We start from the raw sequence: 24,092 nt of genomic DNA on the forward strand, positions 1-24,092 counted from the left end.
TCCAAGCGACGGCAAACAACATTACCTTGGTTCTGTCCAGCTACGTAGCATTTGGACATGTTTAAAGTTTGGCCGAAGTTAAGTAAACACCCTGTATTTCTTTCGGTAGTGAAATACATTCATTCCATGGTTTCTTAAGCGTGAACCGCGGATCTTCATTGGCCGAGAGTAAACGCAGAAGATCGAAAGCGAATGATAACGAGCTCCTGGTTATACCAACCACGTTCGTCAAAATTAATCCATCCATCTAGCGATTACCAGTGGTAGTAGAACAAGGTCATTCCTTGTTCTACCACTGTTAATCACTTTAAGCCTCCATCTTGCTGTGAACCTCTCTTGTTTTAAATATCCATCCATATCTAGACCGTGCAGCTACGTAGTATATCGGCCGCATTCGGGGTAGGTACAGTATAGAACCAAACAGTTTTTTTTATTTTTTTTTATTGTTGTTGTTGATGCATGCTGTTCGCGGCGCTGGAAACGCGACGTGCGAGTGAAAAGGTGCCAGATAAGCAGTCGTGTCCACGTTGTTCGCTGGCTCCGCGTGACCTCCTGCCTCATGCGTTGCGTTTGCTCTTCAGCGGTCGACGCAGGTCTCGGTCGCTATCGCGGTAGGCGGCGATTTCGTTGTCACCGCTCTGTCACTGGCTCTCTCTCTCTCCCATTCACCACAGCGTCGGTTCGTTGTAACTGACGCCAACAGCCGCGGGGTGAACGCACTGGGACGCCTTTTCGTCGCGATATTATCGCGCTAGCTCACGTGCGGGTCTCGCTACGCCCACCGTATTAACGGTCGTCTCCCGCTTGCTGCACACGGGCGTGTACACATGCATGTGCGCGCGCGGCCCACGTCGTACGCTTCCGCCCATTGTTTTTCGCTCCTCTTCCTGCTCGATTAAACTACAGAGGTGTTGCGAGCGCCTGTAAACGCTTCGAACTCGCCTCGGCTGTATTCACTCACCGAGGACTCCAGATAAGTTGGCTTGTGTCAGCATGGAGGAAAGGCTTCGCTCTCCGGAAAGTTGGGAGTAATTAACGTCAGCGGGTACAGCGGGTGTATTACAAAGCCGCGATTTGTTGCTTTAAGTGCGCGCCTTAAAGTTTAGGTTGGCAGGCGTGATAGGTTGAGCAGCGTCCTTTTCCTTTTCTGTTTTTTTTTTAATTTTATTTTTGCACACTGTCTGTCTCATGTTGTTAAACCTCAGTTAACCTACCAAGTTGCCAGTGAGGTTTTTCATGCTGTTTGGTTAGTGCTCTCGGGTGTCATGACTGCCCATTTGCTTCTGAACGCGCAGATTAATTCGTCCGCCCGACGTGTCCGAGCTGCGTGTTGTATCATTAGTGATTAGTGGATATGAGCACAGCCCTTCTCGACGTTTAGGAGGAAAAAAAGAAACACACACACACAACGAAGGGGAAAGAAAAAGAAAAAAAAAACAACTGCCTCTAATATAGTACTTGGAGCGTACGTTTTTGTTTTTCTACAATATCGGTAGAGCAATTCGGTATCGAAAACTGGAAAAAAAGACAGTGGCTTTTATTAGCTTTTTAAATTTTTTTTAACTTTTGCGTCACCTGCATACTACTAAATATATTGCAACTTTACACACGCCCACACACACGAGAGAGAGAAGCAAGGATGCCGAGGGGCTCGATCTTTGTTAATGATCATATGCAGTCAACAGACAATGAAGCCAAGGAAAGCATCGGGGAAATTAGCTGTAAAATAGAAATGTAGAGAATATTAACCCTCTAACTGGTAGCTCAACAATATTGTTGATCTAACAAAAGCGTCTGCAAAAACTAGACAAATCCAAATATTAGTCTGTGCCTTTCAATTTACCTTTATTTATGTACCTGCTCAACAGTGGTATTCACTAAAATGTCGAGCGTGAGCAACAGCAGATGTATTGGTCACAAAACCTGAAGGCTTCGTCGTTAGCTTCCTAGTGCACGTGGGGATCATATTCTTGCCAATGCAATTTTTCCCCCCTTTTTAAGCAAGCTCATATTTCTTAACTCCATAAAGGTACATCTCAAGAACATACATTGACCTTGCCATAGCAAGTGCCAGAGACCAGTTTTGGACCATACATCTACCTTTCACCACCTGGTGAACAGTAATCTTGACCTACAGTATCGCTTAGTTTTATTGCGATAGCAATTATATGGACACTCCACGCGCAATTTTGCCGTCGTCGTCGCCGTGAGGTTCCGTATGAAGTCCAATGGCGATAAAACCGTCGCAGCGCGTCGTACGCCGTGTGTGCGAGTGAAAGCGTGCGAAGCCGGCAACCGCAGCCTAATCTCGTGTACGCGAGAGAGGAAGGCGGCCGCAGCGCGCGCGGTCTTCGTTCGCGCGCGAGGCACGGGGAGGAGGCGACGGAGACGGTGTGGGGGTTCTGCTCTTGCGGCTGCTTCTCACGGAGCTGCCGCGCGGGCGCCTATCTTGAAAGCGATCTGCGATGTGGTCGAAGTGTGCGCCCGCGGAGGGCCTCATCTTCAAAGCGATCTGCGATGGGTACAAAGTTCATGCGCCGAGTGCCGGTAGCTTCGTATGCGCTGTGCTTTCGACGTTTAGTTCGCGTTGAAGCGAGAGCCAGCGCGAAGGTCAATTTGCTCGCTGCTGCTGGCGCGCTTTCTCACTCCAGCGTTTTGACAAGTTTCCCATGTCATTGAGCGAGATTTGTTTATGTTTACCTGTCCGCGCGTGACACCGTGCTTGTTTATTTAGTTAGTAAGCGAATATTTACAACCTTATACGGCCGATAAAACTACTTTGCTTACTTCGTATAACTTTTTTTGTTTCCTTCTGCGGCCTCGCAGAGCTGCTGCGTGCGCGAAGCAAATAGATAATTTGCGTATATTTATTTTAGCGAGATTTAAAGAAAAATATATAAAAACGCGGAGCGGTGCTAAGTGCGGAACTTGATGCATGCATGTACTTTAGTGCTCCGTCGGTGCTCCTTGCATGTAGCAGGGCACGGAATTATGTTAATGATATTCTGGTGGGTACCTGTCATTTTTGTTCTGAGGCAAAATTAGTTACGATGTTAGTCACGTATATTTACCCGTCTGATATCTCTGCCGCCACGTAGTGTCTGCGATGAGGACTACGTATGGACCAGCCGTGTTACACTTAAACGAAATCCTTAGAGCGTGCTAGCTGTCTGTTAACAATGGCGAAGGGTATTTGCGAGAACGCTGTAAATGCGATATAGCACCTGAACAGATCTTGCTGCGAACTTTATGTAGTTCACTCCCACCTACGGTTCCGTCATGTGTTCGGGCTGCACAGAGAGGCTCTTTGAGATTCTCCAGGTTGCTTCTTGCTTCTGTCTTGCTGCTGCTGCTGCGAACGCTTTCGAATGTAGAGTGGCGCACTTTTGACTTAACTCGACATTGCACATATATGCGCCGATTTCGGTGCGGCCTCGTCATGTGTGTGTGTGTGAGACAGAGAGAGAGAGATGTTTGGTGTTCTCGTTTTGTAGAAGAGGCTTGGCCGGAGCAGCGGTGATATATACACGTATACCTATAGCCGGTTCATGTGCATATATAGCAGCGCTTCTTTGTTTCGTTGTGGCGGTTTTGAATATTGCATTAGTGGTCTTGAAGCCCCGCTCCGGCACACCTCTGACGCGCATCGTTGGCTAAATGGGCCTCCTGGCGTGTATAACCTGATGCCGTACGTAAGAAGCTGTCACATGGCGTGAATCGTCAATATATATGCACGCGCACTTTCATGCCTCGTCGTCGTCGCCCCGCGGTTATGTGGTTGCAGACTTCGAGTTGCGTCCGGTGCGGTTAGGGGCGAGCTGTGCAGAGGTGCATGGTTGTGGCTCGCCCGTGCATTCGCGAGCTCGGCGCACGAACTGCGTGCCTTTATAGTCCTGGCTTCTAGTACCACGCGTTGGTCTTCCTATAGGTTGGGTCCCGGCGTAGGACTAAACGACGTTGTCTCATGAATTGTACGCAGAAGTGTGTGTGGCGTTGTCAAAATAGAATAGATTTGGTCTTGAAGTAAGTGTCATGGCTTATTGCCTGATGTGTTCATATGTTCGATGCAGCCTATTTATTACCTTTGATATAGTGTTCACTAAGAACTGACTGCTTGACTGCTTTCCCCCCACATTGACGTGATAGGGAGGGGCGGTATGAGAGCTATTTATCTTGGCAACATAAAAAAATCGCCATTTAATCTGTTCCTAATTATGAAAACGTTGCATGAAGTGGGAGTTACGTTAGCCATGCACGCCCACAATGTGCTGTTTGAAAGGTGCAGAAGAATGTTTAGAAGGGGCAGGTTTTACAAAACCGTGACTATCCGTTGGACTGCTTGCGAATAAGCGTACCTACAACTTTCCCCTCTAGAGCTGTGGGACGATGCCCTCCGCGACAGACCTCCCGAGGTCCTCCGAGCCATGATACAACGCGTGCTCGAAACATCGCCGGAATCATCTTAGGGACCCCGGACTGAGGGTTCCTCCCACGCTCCTCTCTCCGTTCAAATATTATTAATAAAGTTGTTTTACGCCTCCCTCTACAGCATGTTCCTTCTGACGCGTGTTTTATTGGCACTAACTAGCGTAATAGCTCGTTTTTCATTTTCTGTATCTGCGGCCTCCTCCGCAACATTTGCACCCTTTTCTACTTATATAATTGCACTGGCTGTCCATCATCGTTTGGTAGACAAATAGCTGGCGCCTTTCCGAGACTGGTGCACTGCATGCTGGAGCGAATATTGTTCGGGGACTTTTGCAAAGGGAGCGTTAAGGGTTTATTACGCGTTGCAGGAGCCGGCTAACAAACCCTGATTAAGTTAACGAGTCAACAGGCGTTTTTTTTTTTTTTTTTTTTCCCCTTTACGTACGACAGTCAATGACACCTTTCGTAAAACGACCGCCGCGCGACAGGGAATGCAGCACCGTTGCTGCCCTTGTTTCAGTTTGAATTGCAGACGCTACAGAGATGAGCACACTGTGTCTGTGATGAATGAAGTGGGGTATAAAGTCGCTTCGTTAAGCCCCATGCATAATTAAACTAGCGCATTTTGATCGAGTGTGACGTTGGGTGCGGACCATGTTTGCCTTTACCATCGGTCTTGGGACGTGTGTGCGCAACTGGGTGGCGCATTATACTGCAGCGTGATTGTGTTGATTTATTCCTGCCCTTTCTTTAGTTTTGAGGTTTTTACGTTTTTTAGCCTGAGCACGTTAGGCCCGCTGTGAGGATGGCGTGCGAGCGTATAGGTGCGTGAAACTGTGGATGGAACTGGCGCCCGTCGAGACGCCGTCGAACGGCGCACAATATTGAACTGCACAGTCGCTGTTCGAAGCTTTAATTGCGCGCATCCTGCGTTCATGAACTCTGTCGTGTGCATTGCACTCGCGACCTATTTAAGAAGTGACGCTCTTGTCGCGGTTTTGACAAGACGTTTTGCTGCATTTCTGCGCGGCTGTCGTCGCAGCCTGTTGCGACCGCACGATGCTGGGCCGAAAAGCGAGCCATCCTCCCATGACACATCAAAATAGGTATAGCAATTCTTGCCTGAAAATAGCTCCCAGTAGGAGGATATATCTTGAAATCGAAAGGTGCTGGGAATGATCTGGTTTGTTTAAACGAAAAGAAACGCCGTAGACGTAAATTAACCGTTTTGTATATATGAAAATGACGTGTCGGCTGGGTATCGTTTATGCGTGCGCCACAGTTTAAATATGCGGTCGTTATGTCACATACATCTGCCTCGGAGTCAGCGGAGTCAACCTGTCAGGACAAGTTGAAAAGTGAAGGCTGCTACGAATGTGCTCTGCAGCGCGGCGGGAGGTGTGACCTGTTTAGTCCTTTAACGCCGTTATTCTGCGTTACATGAGATTATCGGGGATATATTTCTTCTGTATAAGCAAAACGTTGAAGTATCTGGAAATGACTTCACTGTCCGTGAATCTTCGCTGCTGCAGCCTTGCTTCAGCACACACATTATACTACTGCTCTCACAGCGGCCGTGTGGGTCGGTGAAGCCAGGATGCAGCAGGGTTGATATGCGCGCTGTGGCTGCGGTGCGCGATTTTTTGCATGCTTCGCCGTCAGGGCTGCCGCGGCAGCAATGTGCGGCGTGTCCTTGTTTGATCTCTCTTTCTGTCATCGCGGTATCGTCGTAGTGAGAGCGCTGCTCGTTTGGTGCCCCAGAGAGCGCAGGGACGGTGGTACGTAGCTATATAGGAGGGAGCGCGTCTCTTCAGGCTGCCGGCGAGGCGCACGCTTCCCCCGCTTCTTGATGGATGGTCGAGCGGCTTTTCCTCGTTCGGCCACGTGCCTGCGCGCTGCGAGACGGTGCCGCAGCCCGAAATGGCATCCCGCGTTTTCGTGCGCGAGCGGGGGATGTGGAGCTGGCAAGCGGGTAGGGGGACGTTGAATTACCGCGTCAAACTGCGTGCACGCGCCGAGGAATGTCCTGCACTCCGTCCCGTGTGCACCTTTAGCCCGTGCACGCCGGGTTTTCGCTGTGTGCGTCATGCTAACGTCATGCCATGCTAACGAGATACAGCGTGGGCTGTTGTGGGCTCTTGACTCACTTGGAGCTGTACGGCGTCGTTGACTCTCGTAACAGGTTCAATTCGTATAGTTAGCGCTAGTATATATATATATATATATATATATATATATATATATATATATATATATATCGTTTGTGCTGGAAAAGCACAACCGTACTCGCTAACTCCTCCTGGAAAAACAAGAGAGAAAACAGCACGCTTCGTTCATTTTTTTTTGTCACACTTTTTTTTTTTTCTTGACGTCGCTCCGCGTAGGTAATCAGCTGCACAAAGTCTGTAGTATCGCACCGGCATATAATACTGTCTTCTGGAGGATCACGAAAGTTAGAATAATTGTATAGCCCGTCAACAACGCATATTCTCCATAGGGATGTATGCTTGAGGTTCGCCAGATTAGATGCTTGGGCTTGTTTGTTGGCTTTGCATTGCTAAAACTAAGAACGCGAGAAAACACAGACACAAATGAGCTGGTCAGCGCTCTTGTATGCCTGAGGGTTATGTGCTATACTCGTTTTTCCTTAGTCAACGCGCGTGAGCCATTGCGCCGTATTCTTTGGACTGCGGCAGTTTTTTGCTTACACATACATCGACGCATAGCTAATTGGCGCGCGAGCTTAAAACAAGAAAAGAAAGAAGAAAATCCACGAGTGCGCAAGCTATCGCCCCTGTGCGCTTTTTGGTCGAAGCCGCGAATGTGGTTATTAAAAGTTCACAAGTCAAGCTTATGCAATGTGGGTCATTCGTATGCGCAAGCAGGTGATAGGTCCGCAACAGGAGCTCTTAATTATGTATAAGCGTGCAGCAAACTGTGTTACTTGTTAAACGACAGTACTCGATGCTGTTTTTATTGCGTCAACTTCGCGCAAGTGTCTCCGTGAGAATGAAAACAAGCTGACGAATGGAGTATTGCAGCGAACTAAATTATGAGAGCGGAGAACGAATTGATGGCTTTGGTCTCCTCGCTCGCTAGTCGCGTGGTTGCACGTATAGCTGTCAAACTCTGGCTTGCGAGGTAGGTGCCGGGCATACGCGATAAACTGCTTGCGCGTCGTCTGACTATACGTGAGAACCGACACGCGGAAAGTGAATCGGAAATCGCCGCGGCGATTTTCGGAGCAACAGTGCGGCCTCGCGGGAGAACCGCCGCGTTGATCCTCCTCCATTGGCAGCGTGCGCCGCCCCTACCGAGCGAGCACGACGCCTAGGCGTTTACAGTGTGCGACTGTGGCGAAGGCTGGCTGCCGCGGGGCGAGAGAGGCGCGCCGTGCCCCGAAGCGTGCTTCTGGGAGCAGGGGGAACGGCTGCTGCATCCGCGCGCGACTTGTGTGGGTGCCTCGCTCGGGCGTCGGTCACGCACGTGACGCCGCACATCCGGCGCGAATATCTACATCGGGGAGGGGGCGGCTCGCGCGGCCCGTGGCAGCAAACGTCCCTTCTTGCAACGCTGACCCGCTCCTCGTCACTCGTGGTTGCGTCGGGGATATGAGGGAACCGCAGCGGCGGCCGAGAGGGTGTGTATATTTTGGAGGGGGAGAATATGCGTGTGGAACGATGGAGCAAAATAACTTTACATTCTGCTCGGCCGCTTTGCCCGCCCGCCGCGATCCCGTGTGGGTGCGAAATGCCTTTCGCGCGCCTCGCTGCGTTTTCTTTCATCTATACCCTGGCCCAGAACGTGTGGGCTTGCGGGGCTGGCGCGCACTTCTGCGGAGGTGGAGGTCAGAGCAGCGTATGCTTGTGCCTCTCGCACCATACGTAGCTTAAAATGTTCGTTACGGTGCCTGCCTCCCCACTGTTCTCTCAGTCATTTTTTTTTTTTTTTTGTATACCCGTGGTGCTTAGAAACGCTGAGGCGAGAAGCTGCTGTCTACAGTGTCTGCTATATTTTCCGTACCACGTCGTCAAGAGTGAAAGCCTCGCTGGAGGTGGCAGAAAATTCACTTTACGAGATATCTCGGACGCCGAGCGGATTAACTGAGCGAAGCGTGGGAAGTAATTTGAATCCGGGGAAAAAATAAACGAACAGGAGCGCGCGTAAGATGAAAGCAATTGACGAGACGCCGGCGCGTGCCACCGTCTTTGCGCTAAATCCGATAGAGCTCATCAAGTTTCGGCTCTTTCGAAACTTCGTTGCGTGCTGCAGCATGGCGCAAAATAAAGCGTGACTGACATCCGTTTAGTGCGATGCGAGACACCTAAACTCGAACAACACGCACGTTCTGTTGAGCGACTGCTTTTGGTTGTATACGTTAATTAATGCTCGCCGGCACCTAATGTCGGTGGGCGCGCCAGCAGCGCTTCATAGGAAATCGCGCGCGCATTGCGTTCTGGGCACGTGACGATGGCGCGAAGGCGGCGAAATTAGTTTGGCTTCCATGATTCAGGGGATTAACGCTGTCCCCGTTCGCTAAACATAGTCAGTTATTTGCTAATTTCGTCCGCCTACAATGTAATCCATGACTTGCTATGCTGCGTGGAAGTTGCATGGGAGAAAGAAGGTTGGGCGTATACAGACGGGCAGTGATTACGGGCTCTGGAGCCTGCAGGTCGAGAGAATCACCGCGATGGCGGGAACTGTGGGGTCTTTCTTTGCGGAAGCAGGGCGGAATGGCCAGCCGTGTGGTCTCGTTTTCAGCGCCGGCGTACCTTTGGGTGTGCTGTCCAGAAAATCACAATCGCCTTTTCAGCCGCTTTATTCCTGACCCGTTTCTGACTCTTTGATCGGCTCCTTTCAGTGTGGTGCGCATTGATTGGCAGCGCCCTGCGCTCGCTGCGTTATTGTGTTCATTTGTTCCCAGCCCCGTGACAGGCGCCTTATAACCTGTTCCCCAACCTTCCCCCAACTTTTTCTTTCTGGCAGGAGGTACGAGGCCCTGTATAGAGGTAGTGACTACAGTGCGGTTGATATTCAGCGTCGCTGGACATTTTGCAGACGTATACGCGTACGGTTATGGTCTATGAGAAAATGAAACGCACGTGCTAAAATTGAACTCGGCGAACAGCGAAAAGGTCAGAATATTATGCCCTAGGAAATCTATATGTCCTGGTATATTTAAATTGAGTATCTTCATCGCACTCGTCTTTGTAGGCACTTTTATTTTGTTCTATTCGTCGACGCAAACCTTGCATTTTCTGGTGTGAACGCATGCACGCCTGCGCGTTAATTGAACTGTATATTGTGAAGTTCTATATAGTCTTCTTACACGCACAAAAAAAAAAAGAACGAAAAGGAAAAAGCAGGCAGATCCCACGCCCCGTGGGAATCGATGTAATGCGAAGCAGTGTGCTGGGAGCCTACCAAGTTAACGAAACGACCATGAGAGCACCAAGACGTAGGCGGCGCTTTCATGACCTACATGACACGCATGTCATTACATTCATGTCATGAGTCCTAATGAGTCCCTTTAGCTACACCTAAGAAACCTTAAGGTGAAAGCCTTAGTCATACTCATGAATATGACTTCTACCACCATCCTTTAGTGTTTCCTTCACTTAGTACCCACATCCGAACCCATTCCTGCGTTTTTTGAGGGTTAATTTTTTTCGCTGAGTCATTGTCATTTTACCTGTGTCATGCTCATGACTATGACTTCTACCACCATCATCCTTTAATGTTTTCTTCACTTAGTACCGACCTCCGAATCCATTTCAGTGGTTTTTGAGTGTTAATCTTTTTTTGCTGAGACATTGTCATTTTTGCTCAGTCACGGTCATGACTATGACTTCGAGAAACAACATTAGCCTTTTCCTTCACCTAGTACCTCATCCGAACCCATTCCATTGGTTTTTGAGTGTTAATCTTTTTTCGCTGAGTCATTGTCATTTTTCCTGTGTCATGCTCATGACTATGACTTCTACCATCATCCCTTAGTGTTTCCTTCACTTAGTACTCACGTCCGAACCCAGTTCAGTGTTTTTTGAGTGTTTTTGCTGGGTCATTGTCATGACCTACATGACACGCATGTCATGACATTTATGCCATGACCTATCACTTATGTTCGTCATACACTCCTGTCATACTATGCCAATTTTGGTACCTACCAAGTTAACGAAGCGACCATGGGAGCACCAAGACGTACACGGCTGTTTCATGACCTGCATGACAAGCATGTCATGACATATCATTTATGTTCGTCATGTACTCTTGTCATAGTATGCCAATTTTGTTACATACCAAGTTAACGAAACGATCATGAGAGCACGAAGTCGTAGGCGGCTAGATAGATAGATAGATAGATAGATAGATAGATAGATAGATAGATAGATAGATAGATAGATAGATAGATAGATAGATAGATAGATAGATAGATAGATAGATAGATAGATAGATAGATAGATAGATAGATAGATAGATAGATAGATAGATACTGTCAAAGTAGCAAATGCTCGCCAAGAATTGCTTCTCATTTAAAAAGAAATACGGAGAATCCTTTTTTTGTGCAAAAACTACACTTGCACACCGATTTTGCAGAGAGAACAAACCGAAAGCTGAATGAAATGTTCGCTGAAATCATAGCTGAATGCAAATCGCTGCATTCCAAATGACTAATGTGCGCGCACCGATCCGGTCTACTGGAATACTTCTGAAATGCGGCTGTAGCAGCCACGTATAGGCCACTGTACTAAGAGCGCATATATACGAGAGGCATTCCAGTGCGCCATGTACTGACGCCCAGTATACTTTTTCTATGCTGACATGGAAGTTGCTTTTCTTCTCCATCTTTTTCTGTGTCAAGATTCAGTCGTCCTCTTTTCACAAAGAAAATATCTTGTTCGATTTCACGTTCGTGGTCAAACGTATAATTTACGCCAATCACTGCGAAGCCGGCGGGTATCACGATGATCGTCATTCGTTTGAAAATGTAATGCCGGCGTAGGGGAAGGCAGGCAAAAAGAAAAAGAAAATACTTCTCACCGCGTCGTAAACGCTATAGAGCAGTGAAATAGTAATGCGAGAAGGCGCACGCTTGGGTCTTCGCCGTTCTTGTATCGTATACGCGAAAAAAAAAAAAAAAAGACGGAATCTCTCTCTCTATATATATATATATATAATTTCTTTGTGCTGCCGTGCCTCTTGGTTCGATAGCACAGGAGATCGAAAAACAGCCCGCAAGGGCTTATAGTATTGTAAATAAATGAGCTTCTATACATGTCGACACGTTTTCGTGTTCCGACGTTTCATTTTTCGGTCGCTCTACTGGAGAGTTTCTGCTATTGTGCTTGGCGCGCTCGAAGGCATACTGAACTTATGGATGCAATCTGTGGCCATGGCTAGTTCCTATAGCATGGGTGCCGACCAATTGGAAAGATGCGTCATTTTTGTTCTTTATTAGAGCGCGTATTTCGAGAGTCATCTTAATGTCACAGTGAAAACCAATTTCGGCCGTACACCTCGTCAAAGCGGAAAGGAAATTCAACAGGTCAGAAGAGTACTATTCCCTTTCATCGGAATCCGTTGATCGAGGGCTCAAAGCGAAGCTTAATTGTCACGGTGAAAAGTAAACAGGGTCAAATGAAGTTTTTAAAAGTACGGTCGCTTGCTCCCTTTTTCTGTGAGCTGTAAAGTTACCAATCGTGTCGCACTCGGTAATGTTAAGCAAAAAGCATGTTTGCCGCTCCTTTCTCGTCATCGACACTGTGTCTAGACTGTCTCTACACTATAGCATAAATTGAGCAGCAGCTGGCCACGACGAACGATTTTCGTGTGAGCAGTGCTGTCTAGCTAAATCCAATGTTATAATGCTTAATGAAGAGTTTAAAAATATATTTAGGAAGAAGAGGAAAGCGGCCGAGAACTACTACCCTCGCCGTGGTTGCTTAGTGGCTATGGTGTCGGGCTGCTAAGCACGAGGTCGCGGGATCGAATCCCGGCCATGGCGGCCGTATTTCGGTGGAGGCGAAATGCGAAAGCATCCCTGTACTTAGATTTAGGTGCACGTTAAACCCCAGGTGGTCCAAATTATTCCGGAGTCCCCCACTACGGCGTGCCTCATAATCATGTCGTGGTTTCGGCACGTAAAACCCCATATTTTTTCTTTTTTCGAGAACTACGTGAACCAACACAAGCATGGCTGATCAACGGCGAAGTGCGGTGTTTGTATCGGCCGTGAGAAGGGCAGATTTTCTTGTTTTCATGTGTGTATGAAGAGTTTGCTTCGGGAAATATTTGTGTGGGCTTCTTATATTTTAACCTTGTTGAAGCGCATTTGTTCTGTAGACACAATTTTGTATACACGCTGAATGTTACCGTTTAGTGCGACCAGTAATGGCGAATGGCGCTGTTCTCGAACCCTCCCACAGAATAACTTGGTTGGAACTTCAAGAACAATAACAAACACAATTCCAGATAGCAGTCGTGTAACTGTTTCCAGATATCACGCAATTTGAATGCACAACATTGAACTTGCTGAAAATGATGCAACATCATTTCTGAAAGAAAAGTTGCGATGCAAACGCGTATCAAAGCTCAAATTGAAAGAACAATCGCAAAAATCGCATTACGTATACCCTTGAAACGAAATCCACATAGCTTGAAATATTAAATGGGTATGTCCGTGTCCCGTGTTCTTGCAGGTTGACAAGATTACACGCCCGATTTCTCTCTGGCGATCTGTATTCAGGACGTTAGGACCCTGAGTCGACGCAGCGGGTGGCGTCAACGCGCGCCTTGATTATGAATTTATGATATAACATCTGTATACGAAACGTCTTCAGCCAGTTGCGCGCCGAGGGCGTTGCACCGTCACCGCGAGTGAGTGCTGCTCGCATGCAAGTGAACGGCGTCACGGCGACATCTGACGGGAACAGTTTGTGAGGCCGGCATTTTAACGAAATGACTGTTTTCTGTTTCGTTTTTCTGTTTTCACTGACAGAATTGGTCTCTGCTGGTGTAAATGGAAAATTTTGTCATGAATACTGTGAGAGAAATTGCTTTCGTCGGTTTCTTCGTTGCTACTCTCAATTAACATTTATGTGCAGCTTCGCCACCCACGTAGTTGTATAGGCAAACTGATCTCATACGCTCGTGCGAATTATTCTTAGTTTCTGAAGAATATAGAGTGGCTCGCCGGGCTAGTCATGCTACTGGGACCATGGCTATTGGGACCATGTGGTAGAGTTGATACTTGGATGTGTCGCGTAGTGCATGTGTTCTAATTAGAGTCCTTCTTCTATGTAGTGTGCATATCTGTACTAGTATGTTCTGTTACAGCAGCATCGCAACTTCTGGCCATTTCTTATACTCCAGTCAGGAGGATAGTAAATGTTAGTTACTCTCAGAAGGGAGTGAACTATGTAACACAAATACATCTTTTTTTTTTTTTCTGTAAAATGGCAGAAAGAGTTATCTACGGAAAATGTGAGTGAGACTGCAGAAAAAAGCGGAAAAGACACAAAAAAGGACAAAAAAGTAAAGGTGTGTTAGGACAATTGGCATTCTTTAAAAAAATACATTATTTTAAAGTGTATATATACAGGGTGTTTCAGCGAACACTTTCAAAAATTCTTAAAGGTTGCCTGTGGCAGATAGCACAATTCTGGTTCATGAGCTGGTCTACTCGAAGAGGCGGACATTACTTTCACAAGAAATTGTGAAACTTTTTGTGCAAGTAATGTCCGCCTCTTCGAGTAGACCAGCTCATTAACTAGAATTGGGCTATCTGCCACAGGCAACCTTAAATAAATTTTGAAAGTGTTCGCTGAAACACCCTGTATATATATATATATATATATATATATATATATATATATATGTAGTTACTGCGCGAAAAGTATCATATATGGGGGTTGTTCTTTCTGCGGTTAGTAACGTCACGAAATAAAGTTCTGCCACGCTTTCGGTTTAAATATTTGGTTTTTGGTTACCCGCTGTGGTTGCTTAGGAGCTATGGTGTTGGGATGCTAAGCAGGAGGTCGCGGGATCAAATCCCGGCCACGGCGGCCGCATTTCGATTGGGGCGAAATGCGAAAACACCCGTCTACTTAGATTTAGGTGCACGTTAAAGAACCTCAGGTGGTCTAAAGTCCCCCACTACGGCGTACCTCATAATCAGATCGTGGTTTTGGCACGTAAAACCCCATAATGTTTTTGGCTTTTGGTTGAAGTCAGAAATATTTATCGGTAGAACTACCGTGGCGTGCCTCGCATCTGCTTAGTGAATTGAAATGACCCTCGAAATGCGCTTCCAAAGAAGCTTTGCAGAGAGAAGAAAAAGAAAAAAAAAAAAAAAAACACGCTTTTAATATTCCGCAGAGAAGCTCCTGTAAAATAGTTTCACGAGATTGTTGCATTCATATCTTCTATTCTGAAAATGACAGCGTTTTTATTAAGAAAGCACGTGAGTAGTGTGTTAAAGTAAACTAGACAGGGAACTGAACTGTATACGCTATTGGGAGCTTTATTGCACAGTTTTAGAAATAGCGGACGCAAGCGGTTTGCGTTCGCTAAAGGGACCTTATAGCGTACCGAAGAAATAACGTCAAGCACATAATCGGAGCTCTCTTTAATCCGCCAACAATCGCAGCTACATATTGATGTGAGCTGAAACGCAAATTGCCCAGGACGCTATCAAGTGATCTTGGCGAGCTTGGAGCCCACTTCATGTGGGCTTCCCCATGCAGTCGTGCGCAGACGTTTCTGGCGTGCAATATCACCGCCAATAAGGCTGATATAGTTGACCCCTCCCCCCTTACTCTCTTTTTCCATACAGCATACCAATTCAGTTAAGACCGATGTCTATATACCTTTAATTCGTGCGTTGTGCTATTGGTTGACGACGTAATGGAAAACAGCAAGACTAATATATCGTTTCAATGCCTTAGTACGAAGGCAACGGCGGCTTATGCGTCAGCATAAGACAAAACTTCGTTCAGCAGTATACTTGCGGTGTCTATTTTCCTTAACATTTTTAAATTACTTCTAACCTTCTTAAATTTTATTTCGTCTGGGGAAGTGAACTCGGTAAAATTCATTTTTGTAGAGTCCTTTGCTAAGTTAATTACCTCTCTGGAAGTAAATTATACGTGGTGGAAGACGCAGGGATGGAGAACTCGCTTGCTTCGAGAAAAACGCTAACCGCGCATAGCATAGTGGATGCTTGCGTTTTCTTTATGTATGTGAAGGGAAGTCTGAAGTATTGCCCTCGTTCTGCTCTGCTTTACGGCATAATAACGCCTAAAGCCTATTTCACGAGCGGTACGGGTGAAAAAACAAAAAAAACTTGGAGCCGTGGAGGGGAGGCCGCGGTGCTTAGCTTCATCACCGCCAGGAAAATTTATCACATTTCTTCGTTCTTTTGTATCTCTTTTTTCTCTCGGCGTGGAATAGTTTTCACGGGGCATAGTAACGCGGGTGATTTCATTTCCCCGTATATTGAGAACAGTGGCTCACGGAACAAAATAAAGTGAATCCGAAGAAAAAAAAAAGAAAAATAAACGAACCAAGACCGGTTGTTGATAAAATGCCACTGCAAAATAAAAAGGGGGGGGGGATGTGACGTGGAGTGGCTGCTCCTCCCCCTCCCCCTTGCCGAACGAAGGGCAAACGCAGTAATCGAATGAGCGTCGGCGGATTAATGAGAAAGAGGTTGAAAATAAGAGGGCAGCGGAGAACGCCCGGGGCTGCGGAGGAGGAAAAGGTCGCGAACAGCGAGAGCCCGAATGGTTGGAGGAAAGCTCCCGGTCGGGCAGGCCCGGTGGCGGGCTTGTCACGCTCGCGCGTGCATTACGCATGCGCACGCGTACAAAAAGGGTGCGCCGTGCGTCTGGCGCGACACCCACCAAAAGCGTGCTGCTGCTGCTGCTGCTGCTGCGACGAACCCCCTTATCACCACCCCCCTTTGCGCGCCTAAAAAAGGCGAGCGCGTGGCGGCGCACGAGATGGCGCGAGAGGCCGGCTACCGGGAGCAGCGGGAGCAGGCACGAGCATCAGAGCCGCGGCGAGGAAGCTTTAGGCAGGCGGCCGGGATCCCAGCTCCAATTTGGGAAGGCGCCCTCTAACAATGCCTGTGTTGGCAATCGCGTGTGAACTGTGTCGGCTCGCTCGACGCCGCCGCCCGAGAAGGATCAGTGGACTCCTCCATCCCCGTCCTCTTCCTGCCCTCCATCTATATAGCGTGCTCTCCGTCGTGTGCGCATTCGTCTTCCTTTTGCTCGGTCGCCTTTTGCTCGGTCGCCTTTGGCGAGCTTGTTACCTCGACGTGCACCCTAGTGGTGCCGCATCTTTGCTTTTCTTCTTTTTTCCCCCTCGCATGCCAGTTTTTTGTCACCGCGGCGTGTATTGTGTGTTTCCGAACGCGGTGTGCGCTATCTGTGGGCGCTGGGCCTGTGGAAAGTGCAGCATTTGGCGGCGGTCTGTCATGCGCGGAGCACGGGAGTAATATCTATCCAGTGAAGGACGCGTTCGCTGACAATTCCAGTGTAGGTTGCACGTACGAGTTCATGTCACTTTAAGGTCGGGAATTTTGTGTGCGATCTTCTTTTGTTGCGATAGCAATTATATGGACACTCCGAGAAAGATTTTGCCGTCGCCGTGAGGTTCCGTATATATTTAGGTACATATATAGGGTATATGCCATGCCATTCTACATGCTACATGCTACCATTTTATCACTAAAGTTGCTCATACCAGGCCTAGCTTACATTCTTGACAAAATTAGTCCTCAGAATTTTGAGAATGGCAGCCCACAAATAAATGTCATGAAACAAAAGACCGACAGCGCACGCATTTTATCTTTAATCTTCTCAGACTTGCGACGCCACCAGGGGGCGAACCGGAGCGAACGTACCTCGCATGAGCTCCGTGAACAACCAATTTTGGTGGCGTGCAAACTACGTTCCGACCAAAATTCCTACGGTGTCAGGTCCCTGAAGCTACAGGCTCTCGCTGGACACCAGTTTCATCATCATCGGCCCACCGGGAGGGCCATTACGGCCCAAAACCCGTTCGGGCACACCGAACGACAGCCAGCCCTAACCAAGACTACGGCATCATCGCCTCGCCGCGCCGCAGCGGCACGATGCCGGACGACGCGGAGCCCCAAGGCCGCACCGAGGGCGGGTCAACCACCCCACCGACCCACCGGGTAAGCTCTTTTCAAGGCATGGACGTCGTTGAAGTAGAGGGAGAAGCTATTGCACCTGAAGAAGTAACTAAAGAAGCGGGCTGGCTCACCAGCCACCGCAATAGGAGTCGTAGAGCTATAGAGCAGTTCAGCATAATGGCTGATGAAACAAGCAAAACAACTGGCACTGGCGAAGCGCGTTCTGGTGCGTGCCAGAGCGCAGCGCGTACCACCAAGAAACCGAAGCCGCCGCGACAGCCACAACTTCCAAGGGAAGATATAAAGATCATCGTACGGCCCCGCGACGGGCTAAATGTCTCAAAACTAAGTGATGCGCAAATTCGAGATGAAGTATTGCGAGCCGCAGCAGTACCGATTGCAGAGGCGGAAGATGACATATATCGCTCCTGCGTGGAAAAAAATGTCATAGTAATCAGCACTCCGCGAATGGCAAATGCTGAGAAATACAACCGCATCAGGGAACTCCAAATTGGAGACACGCACTACGAAGCCACAGCCTACGCCGCCCCACCGGCAGACACCTACAAAGGCGTAATCCACAACATTCCGGACTACGACACTGCGGAGGACATCACCAAAAGTCTCATCTACAAGAAGAACCCCACCATCCTGCAGGCCCGTCGCATGGGCAACACCAACTCAGCCATCATCATCTTTGAAGGCCCAAATGTACCCTTCTACGTCTATTACAGAGGCGCCGAGTACCGCTGCTACCTCCACAAGAAAAAAGTCGAAGTGTGCGGAGCCTGCGGCCGGATCGGTCATCGCGCGGACGTGTGCCCTACCCCCGACAAGAAACAGTGCAAAGACTGTGGTGCCCAAAACCCTGCGGACAATCACAGCTGCAACCCTAAGTGCGCGCTGTGCGGTAAAGATCACCCCACGGGAGACAAGAGCTGCCAGAGACGCTTTCAGACGCCTTTCCTCATCAAACAGCGCCAGTGGGAAAAACAGCGACAACAACAACAACAAACCTTGCACAACCACAGCGGCGGCGGCGGCAGAGACCCATCGTTGCCACGTCAAGCAGACAAGCAGACAACGGCAGCCCAACGCCCATCCCGATCAAAATCGAGGGACACTGCTGCCGATCGCAAGGCATCCAGATCAAGATCCCCATCGGGACATAGACCCCAAGCTAAACAAGAAAGCAAGACTTCAACCAATAACAACAAGGTGAGCTGGGCAAATGTAGTCTCCCAGTCTGAACCCACTAAGATAGAAAACCCCACGCTCCCCTCTTCTCACGACAGCGAGCTAACTAAAATCAAACAAATGCTCGAAATTCTACTAACAGAGAATAAGGCCCTCAAGGCCGAGGTAGCCCAACTGAAGGCGACACCGCCGAAAGAAGTTGTACCCGCAGAACCAGAAACTGTCCATATAGAGATAGATGCACCTCCGGCAGTTGCAGAACCTACCACACAATACGCGCAGCCAGATTCCGATACAGAGAGCCTACCCGCGAAGCGCAGAGCGGTAGAACAATCCCCTCCTTCCCAAGGGACAACCGCCCACTCTGGCACCTCTAAGCGTAACATCAGGGAAGAGACGATCATAGAGGAAATCACCAGGGCCATTGATATCAAATTCGAGATAATGCATAAAACATTCCACACCATGATAACAAACCTTGCCGAAAGTTATAATGCCAGAATCGCGGTCCTCGAAAACGCCCAACAAAGGCCTAGCGTAGGGCCCATTAAAGTAACTAAGCCTTACAACCGCCCGACCAACGATGGCCTGGAATAGCGGTAAAAGCGCTATGTACGTCATATGGCAATGGAACTGCCGGGGATTCCGCCGCAAGCGAGGGAATCTCCAGCAGTTCCTACAAACTAAGGATTCCGAAGCTCCAGACATAATTGCCCTCCAAGAGACGGGGGGTCAGGCCAAATTATCAGGCTATGCGTCCTTCTGCTCCGATGTATCGGGCACAGGCAAAGCGCCAATCGCTACGCTAATCAAACGAAACATACCGGCACTCATACACGAGACCGGCATTGTGTGCGTAGAACACGTCCTAGTGGAAATTATTCCTACGGCAAAGCGAGGAACTGGCAGCCTGTTTGTGCTCAACGTATACAGCAAGCCTAAACAGCAACACAGATTCCTCAATCTATTCCGGAAAGCAGCACACATTGCAAACAAACAACCACTTGTCATACTAGGCGACTTCAATGCACACTCATCGGCATGGGGCTATCGCACCGATAACCGCAAAGGCCGTCAATTGTGGCTAGACGCGCAGCAGGAGCAACTCACGCTGCTCACAGATCCGACACAACCCACGCGCACAGGAAATAGCGTCTGCGTGGACACTACACCAGACCTAACCTTCACCAAAAACGTGTCAGGCGCCACATGGTTCAACACGCAAGAAAACTTGGGAAGTGACCACTTCATAGTGGCCACCAAAATCCGAACGGGACCCGCCAAACCTATCGGCAAACGAATCCACATCACGGACTGGGACAATTTTAGGCAACTACAAACAAACAAAAACGAACCTGCCGTTCCTGAGATTATAGACATTAAGGCATGGGTCGACAACTTACAACAAACCGTTAAGCAGGCGACCATAACCATACCAGAAGAAGCTAATATCCAGGCGGCAGATGCCAAGCTCCTCCACATGTGGGAAGCAAAAGCTAGCTTGGAAAGACGACTAAAACAACAGAAACTGAATAGATCCCTACGCAAACGCATATCGATCTTAAACAAACAAATTGAGGAATATGCTCACCAGCTAACCCGCCAAAACTGGCACAGTGCATGTGATGGAATGGAAGCGCAAATAGGCATGGCCAAAACATGGCGCATACTTAGATGTCTACTCGATCCCGAGAGCAGTAAAACTATGCAGGGGCATAATCTCAGCAAAATAATCCATAATTACCCGGGATCAGACACAGACTTAATTAACGAACTCAAGAATCTATACATCGGAAACCATTCCAAAAGGCCCTTACCCGCATACACGGGAGATCCAAACCCAATAATCGACGAACCAATCACGGAAGCTGAAGTCCGTGAGGCCATACACGGTCTACGAACGCACTCCGCTCCGGGTCCGGACGGCGTAACAAACAAAACTATACGGAACCTGGACGATGACTCCATAGAAGCACTAACTAAGTATCTGAATAAGTGTTGGGAGACTGGCCACATCCCTCAACAGTGGAAGGAAGCTAAAATTGTGATGATACCAAAGCCGGGCAAGAGGTTGCAGCTACAGAACCTAAGACCCATCTCGCTCACCTCCTGCCTAGGGAAACTTCTGTAACACATCATCCTTACTCGCCTAAACAAACACATGGAAGCGCACGACCTGTACCCTCACACGATGATTGGATTCAGACCCAAGCTTTCCACGCAGGACATTATGCTTCAGATTAAGCACCAAATAATAGACGGTGATCAGAGCTCAGAACTTGATACCCGGGCCATTCTTGGCCTTGATCTAACCAAAGCCTTCGACAATGTTCATCACGAAGCCATCCTAACCCAGATAAACAAACTAGGAGTTGGCTCCAGAGCATACAATTATATAAAAGACTTTCTTACAGACAGGACAGCCACAATCACCGTCGGTGGGGTAACCTCGGAGAGCATTTCGCTCGGGAATCGAGGGACACCCCAGGGCTCGGTCCTGTCTCCCTACCTCTTCAACATGGCCATGCTAGAATTACCAAGCAAGCTAGCTAAAATCCCTAAACTACAGCATAGCTTATATGCAGACGACGTGACACTCTGGGTAACCGGAGGGAGTGACGGAGAAATCCAAGAAACTTTGCAAAGCGCGATCGAAGTCGTCACAGAATACGTAACACCTAAAGGACTCTCCTGCTCCCCGCAAAAGTCCGAGTTACTTCTGTATAGACCCACTTGCAGAGGCAGGAAAACTGTCACCACACCCCCTCAAATCATGCTCAAAGCTAACGACCAGGACATCCCAATAGTTCCGAGCATCAGGATCCTTGGACTCAGAATACAGGCAAATGGACACAACAACGAAGTGATAAAGGCACTAGACTCGCACGTACATCAAACAACAAGACTCATTTCGCGCATCGCCAACAGACACCACGGCATGAAAGAAACTAATTTACTCAGATTGGTACAGGCTTTTGTCATAAGCAGAATAGTGTACGCTAGCCCATTCCTGCAACTAAAGAATGATGAACGCTCCAAAATTAACCTCATGATCAGGCGAGCATACAAGCAGGCTCTACACCTACCAATTACGACCGCAAACGAAAAGTTTGAGGCTCTAGGAGTACACAATACTCTTGACGAGCTCATGGAAGCCCAACGAATTGCCCAACTGGAGAGACTCTCGCGTTCTCCGACGGGGCGACACATTCTCCAATCACTCGGGATTACATACAACACCCAATTCGGACCAAAGCGGGACATTCCCACAGAGTTAAGAAAACACATACACGTTCCACCATTACCTAAGAACACTCACCCTCTGCATAACCAAGAGCGCAGGCAGGAAAGAGCCAAATCCTTACAAAAACGCTTTGCAAACTCTCAGGACGTGGCCTATGTAGACGCAGCCGAGTATCGTGACCGAGACGTTATGACAGCGGCTGTACTAGATCAGCAAAATCAAATCATCGCTGCAAGCTCAGTTATTACAACCTCGCCGGAGGTCGGGGAGGAGGTCGCAATCGCCTTGGCGTGCGCTTCCTCCGCAGCCAAATTCATAGTCAGCGACTCAAAGACAGCTATACGAAATTTCGCGAAAGGGCGCATTTCGCCTGAAGCCCTCAAAATTCTGGCTAGGGTACCCGAGACCCGGCGCAGATGGACGCAACTGGTTTGGGCACCGGCGCACTCCGGTCTTCCGGGAAACGAAGCTGCTCACAGTGCGGCGCGAGAACTGGCAATCCGCGGCCGCACGACAACCTCTTGCGAGGAGCAGTTCGAATCCCTCCGCCGTTCAGGCAGGGACCGGATGGTATCCTACAAGGAAATTCTACAATTCTACCGCCAGGGCAGGAGGCATTACCCTGCCGCTCACAAAAATTTAGATAAAAAGCAATCGGTTACCTGGCGCCTTTTACAGACGCACACTTTCCCAAACCCAGTGACGTACAGTCACCTCTATCCTGGGCTATATACCGCAGATTGCAAATTATGCGCTGGTAGAGCCGATCTTCATCACATCATGTGGGCATGTCCCCTGATAAGGTACAAAAAACCCACTAGCTTATTGCCTCCCCTTCCCATCACTACCCTAGAGCAGTGGGAGACTGCACTGCTCAGCTCAGACCTGGATCTCCAACTCCGGGTCGTCCAGATGGCCGAAGACGCCGCCAAAGCACAAGGCCTGGCCGCCGCCTGAGGAAGAAGAGGAAGGGCCCTCCCACTCCCCTCCTCCCTAAACTCCATCTCGGACAAAATAAAGTTTATACTACTACTACTACTCTCAGACTTAAATATTAGGAGTGCGAAAGAATAACAGAGCTCAAACATGAAAATGATGCAATTTTATTGGCGTGGATGGTGCACTATACCTCCGGTGATCGGCATAGGAAAGAGGTTTGAAACATACCCAATACGGAAAAGTGGTGGTAAAGTGGGTAAGAAAGACGTTGCCGTTAATTAATAAACGTAAATGAAATTGTCCGATGGCAGGATTGAAACAGAGGACCCCTTGCACAACAGCTCGTTTTTACTTATAGTCAGCTTACGTTTGCTTGAGTTCATACTGGCACTACAGCTCCGAGTCTTACACTTCGTGTAATATTCTAACATGCTGCTATCGCATTCATTGCTTCGCCTTTATGGCGAAACTGTGAAATTTTATCCTGAAGGGAGACCTAAATGATGAGCACGCCGGGAATTCCTTCTGAGTGCACCCTGGTAGTATTGTCTGCTTTTATCATTGAGTATTCGTTGTGGTTTCTCTGGTCACTTGAACATTCTGCTTACCGCGCGTCACTATACTGGACATCTCGGGTAACACAACAGAGTCATTGACACTGTAACTTCGAAGTGGGTATTCTGTACGTCCGTCTTTGACGTCAGAAAACTTCGCCATCATATGACAGAAAGCTGTCCAGTTGACTTCAATGTTCAGTTGCGTAACTTGACAAAAAGTGAGGCTTGTAGACTAAATTTCAAGATTTATTCAAGCTCTGACCATAAACGCTGTAGACGTATCCTGGCAAGTTCACTATGTCATCGCTCATTTTCTTTCTTTCTTATTGCTCACTTGCTCATATTTTATGTCACATAATCACGAATTCCGTCGCTGTGTAAAACACGATTGCTCACTAACCATGGACGCATAGTGATTGAATCCGTTTGCTAGAAAGTTGGTGTGGAATGAAGCCTTTTTTTTTTTCCTTTTTTCTCTTTTTCTGTTTGTGCCATCCACACTTTAGCTTGCGGCGAAGTGCCGTTATCGCGCATTATTGGAGTCTATAGGCAGGCATAG

General features: G+C 48.3%; 2 protein-coding genes across 3 annotated transcripts in view; both read left to right on the forward strand.

The window, feature by feature from the left end:
* LOC119436408 (PH and SEC7 domain-containing protein-like) overlaps positions 1 to 24,092 on the forward strand; it is a 297,543-nt gene that overhangs the window by 47,818 nt on the left and 225,633 nt on the right. The gene's annotated exons all lie outside the window — the stretch shown is intronic.
* Positions 17,558 to 19,397, forward strand: LOC125940891 (uncharacterized). The gene has a single exon (XM_049657544.1). It carries the CDS (start codon positions 17,573 to 17,575, stop codon positions 19,388 to 19,390), a length of 1,818 nt encoding a protein of 605 aa, XP_049513501.1. The 5' UTR covers positions 17,558 to 17,572; the 3' UTR covers positions 19,391 to 19,397.

The sequence above is a fragment of the Dermacentor silvarum genome, chromosome 1, assembly GCF_013339745.2.
Source record: "Dermacentor silvarum isolate Dsil-2018 chromosome 1, BIME_Dsil_1.4, whole genome shotgun sequence".
In the NCBI taxonomy this organism is placed as follows: Eukaryota; Metazoa; Arthropoda; class Arachnida; order Ixodida; family Ixodidae; genus Dermacentor; species Dermacentor silvarum.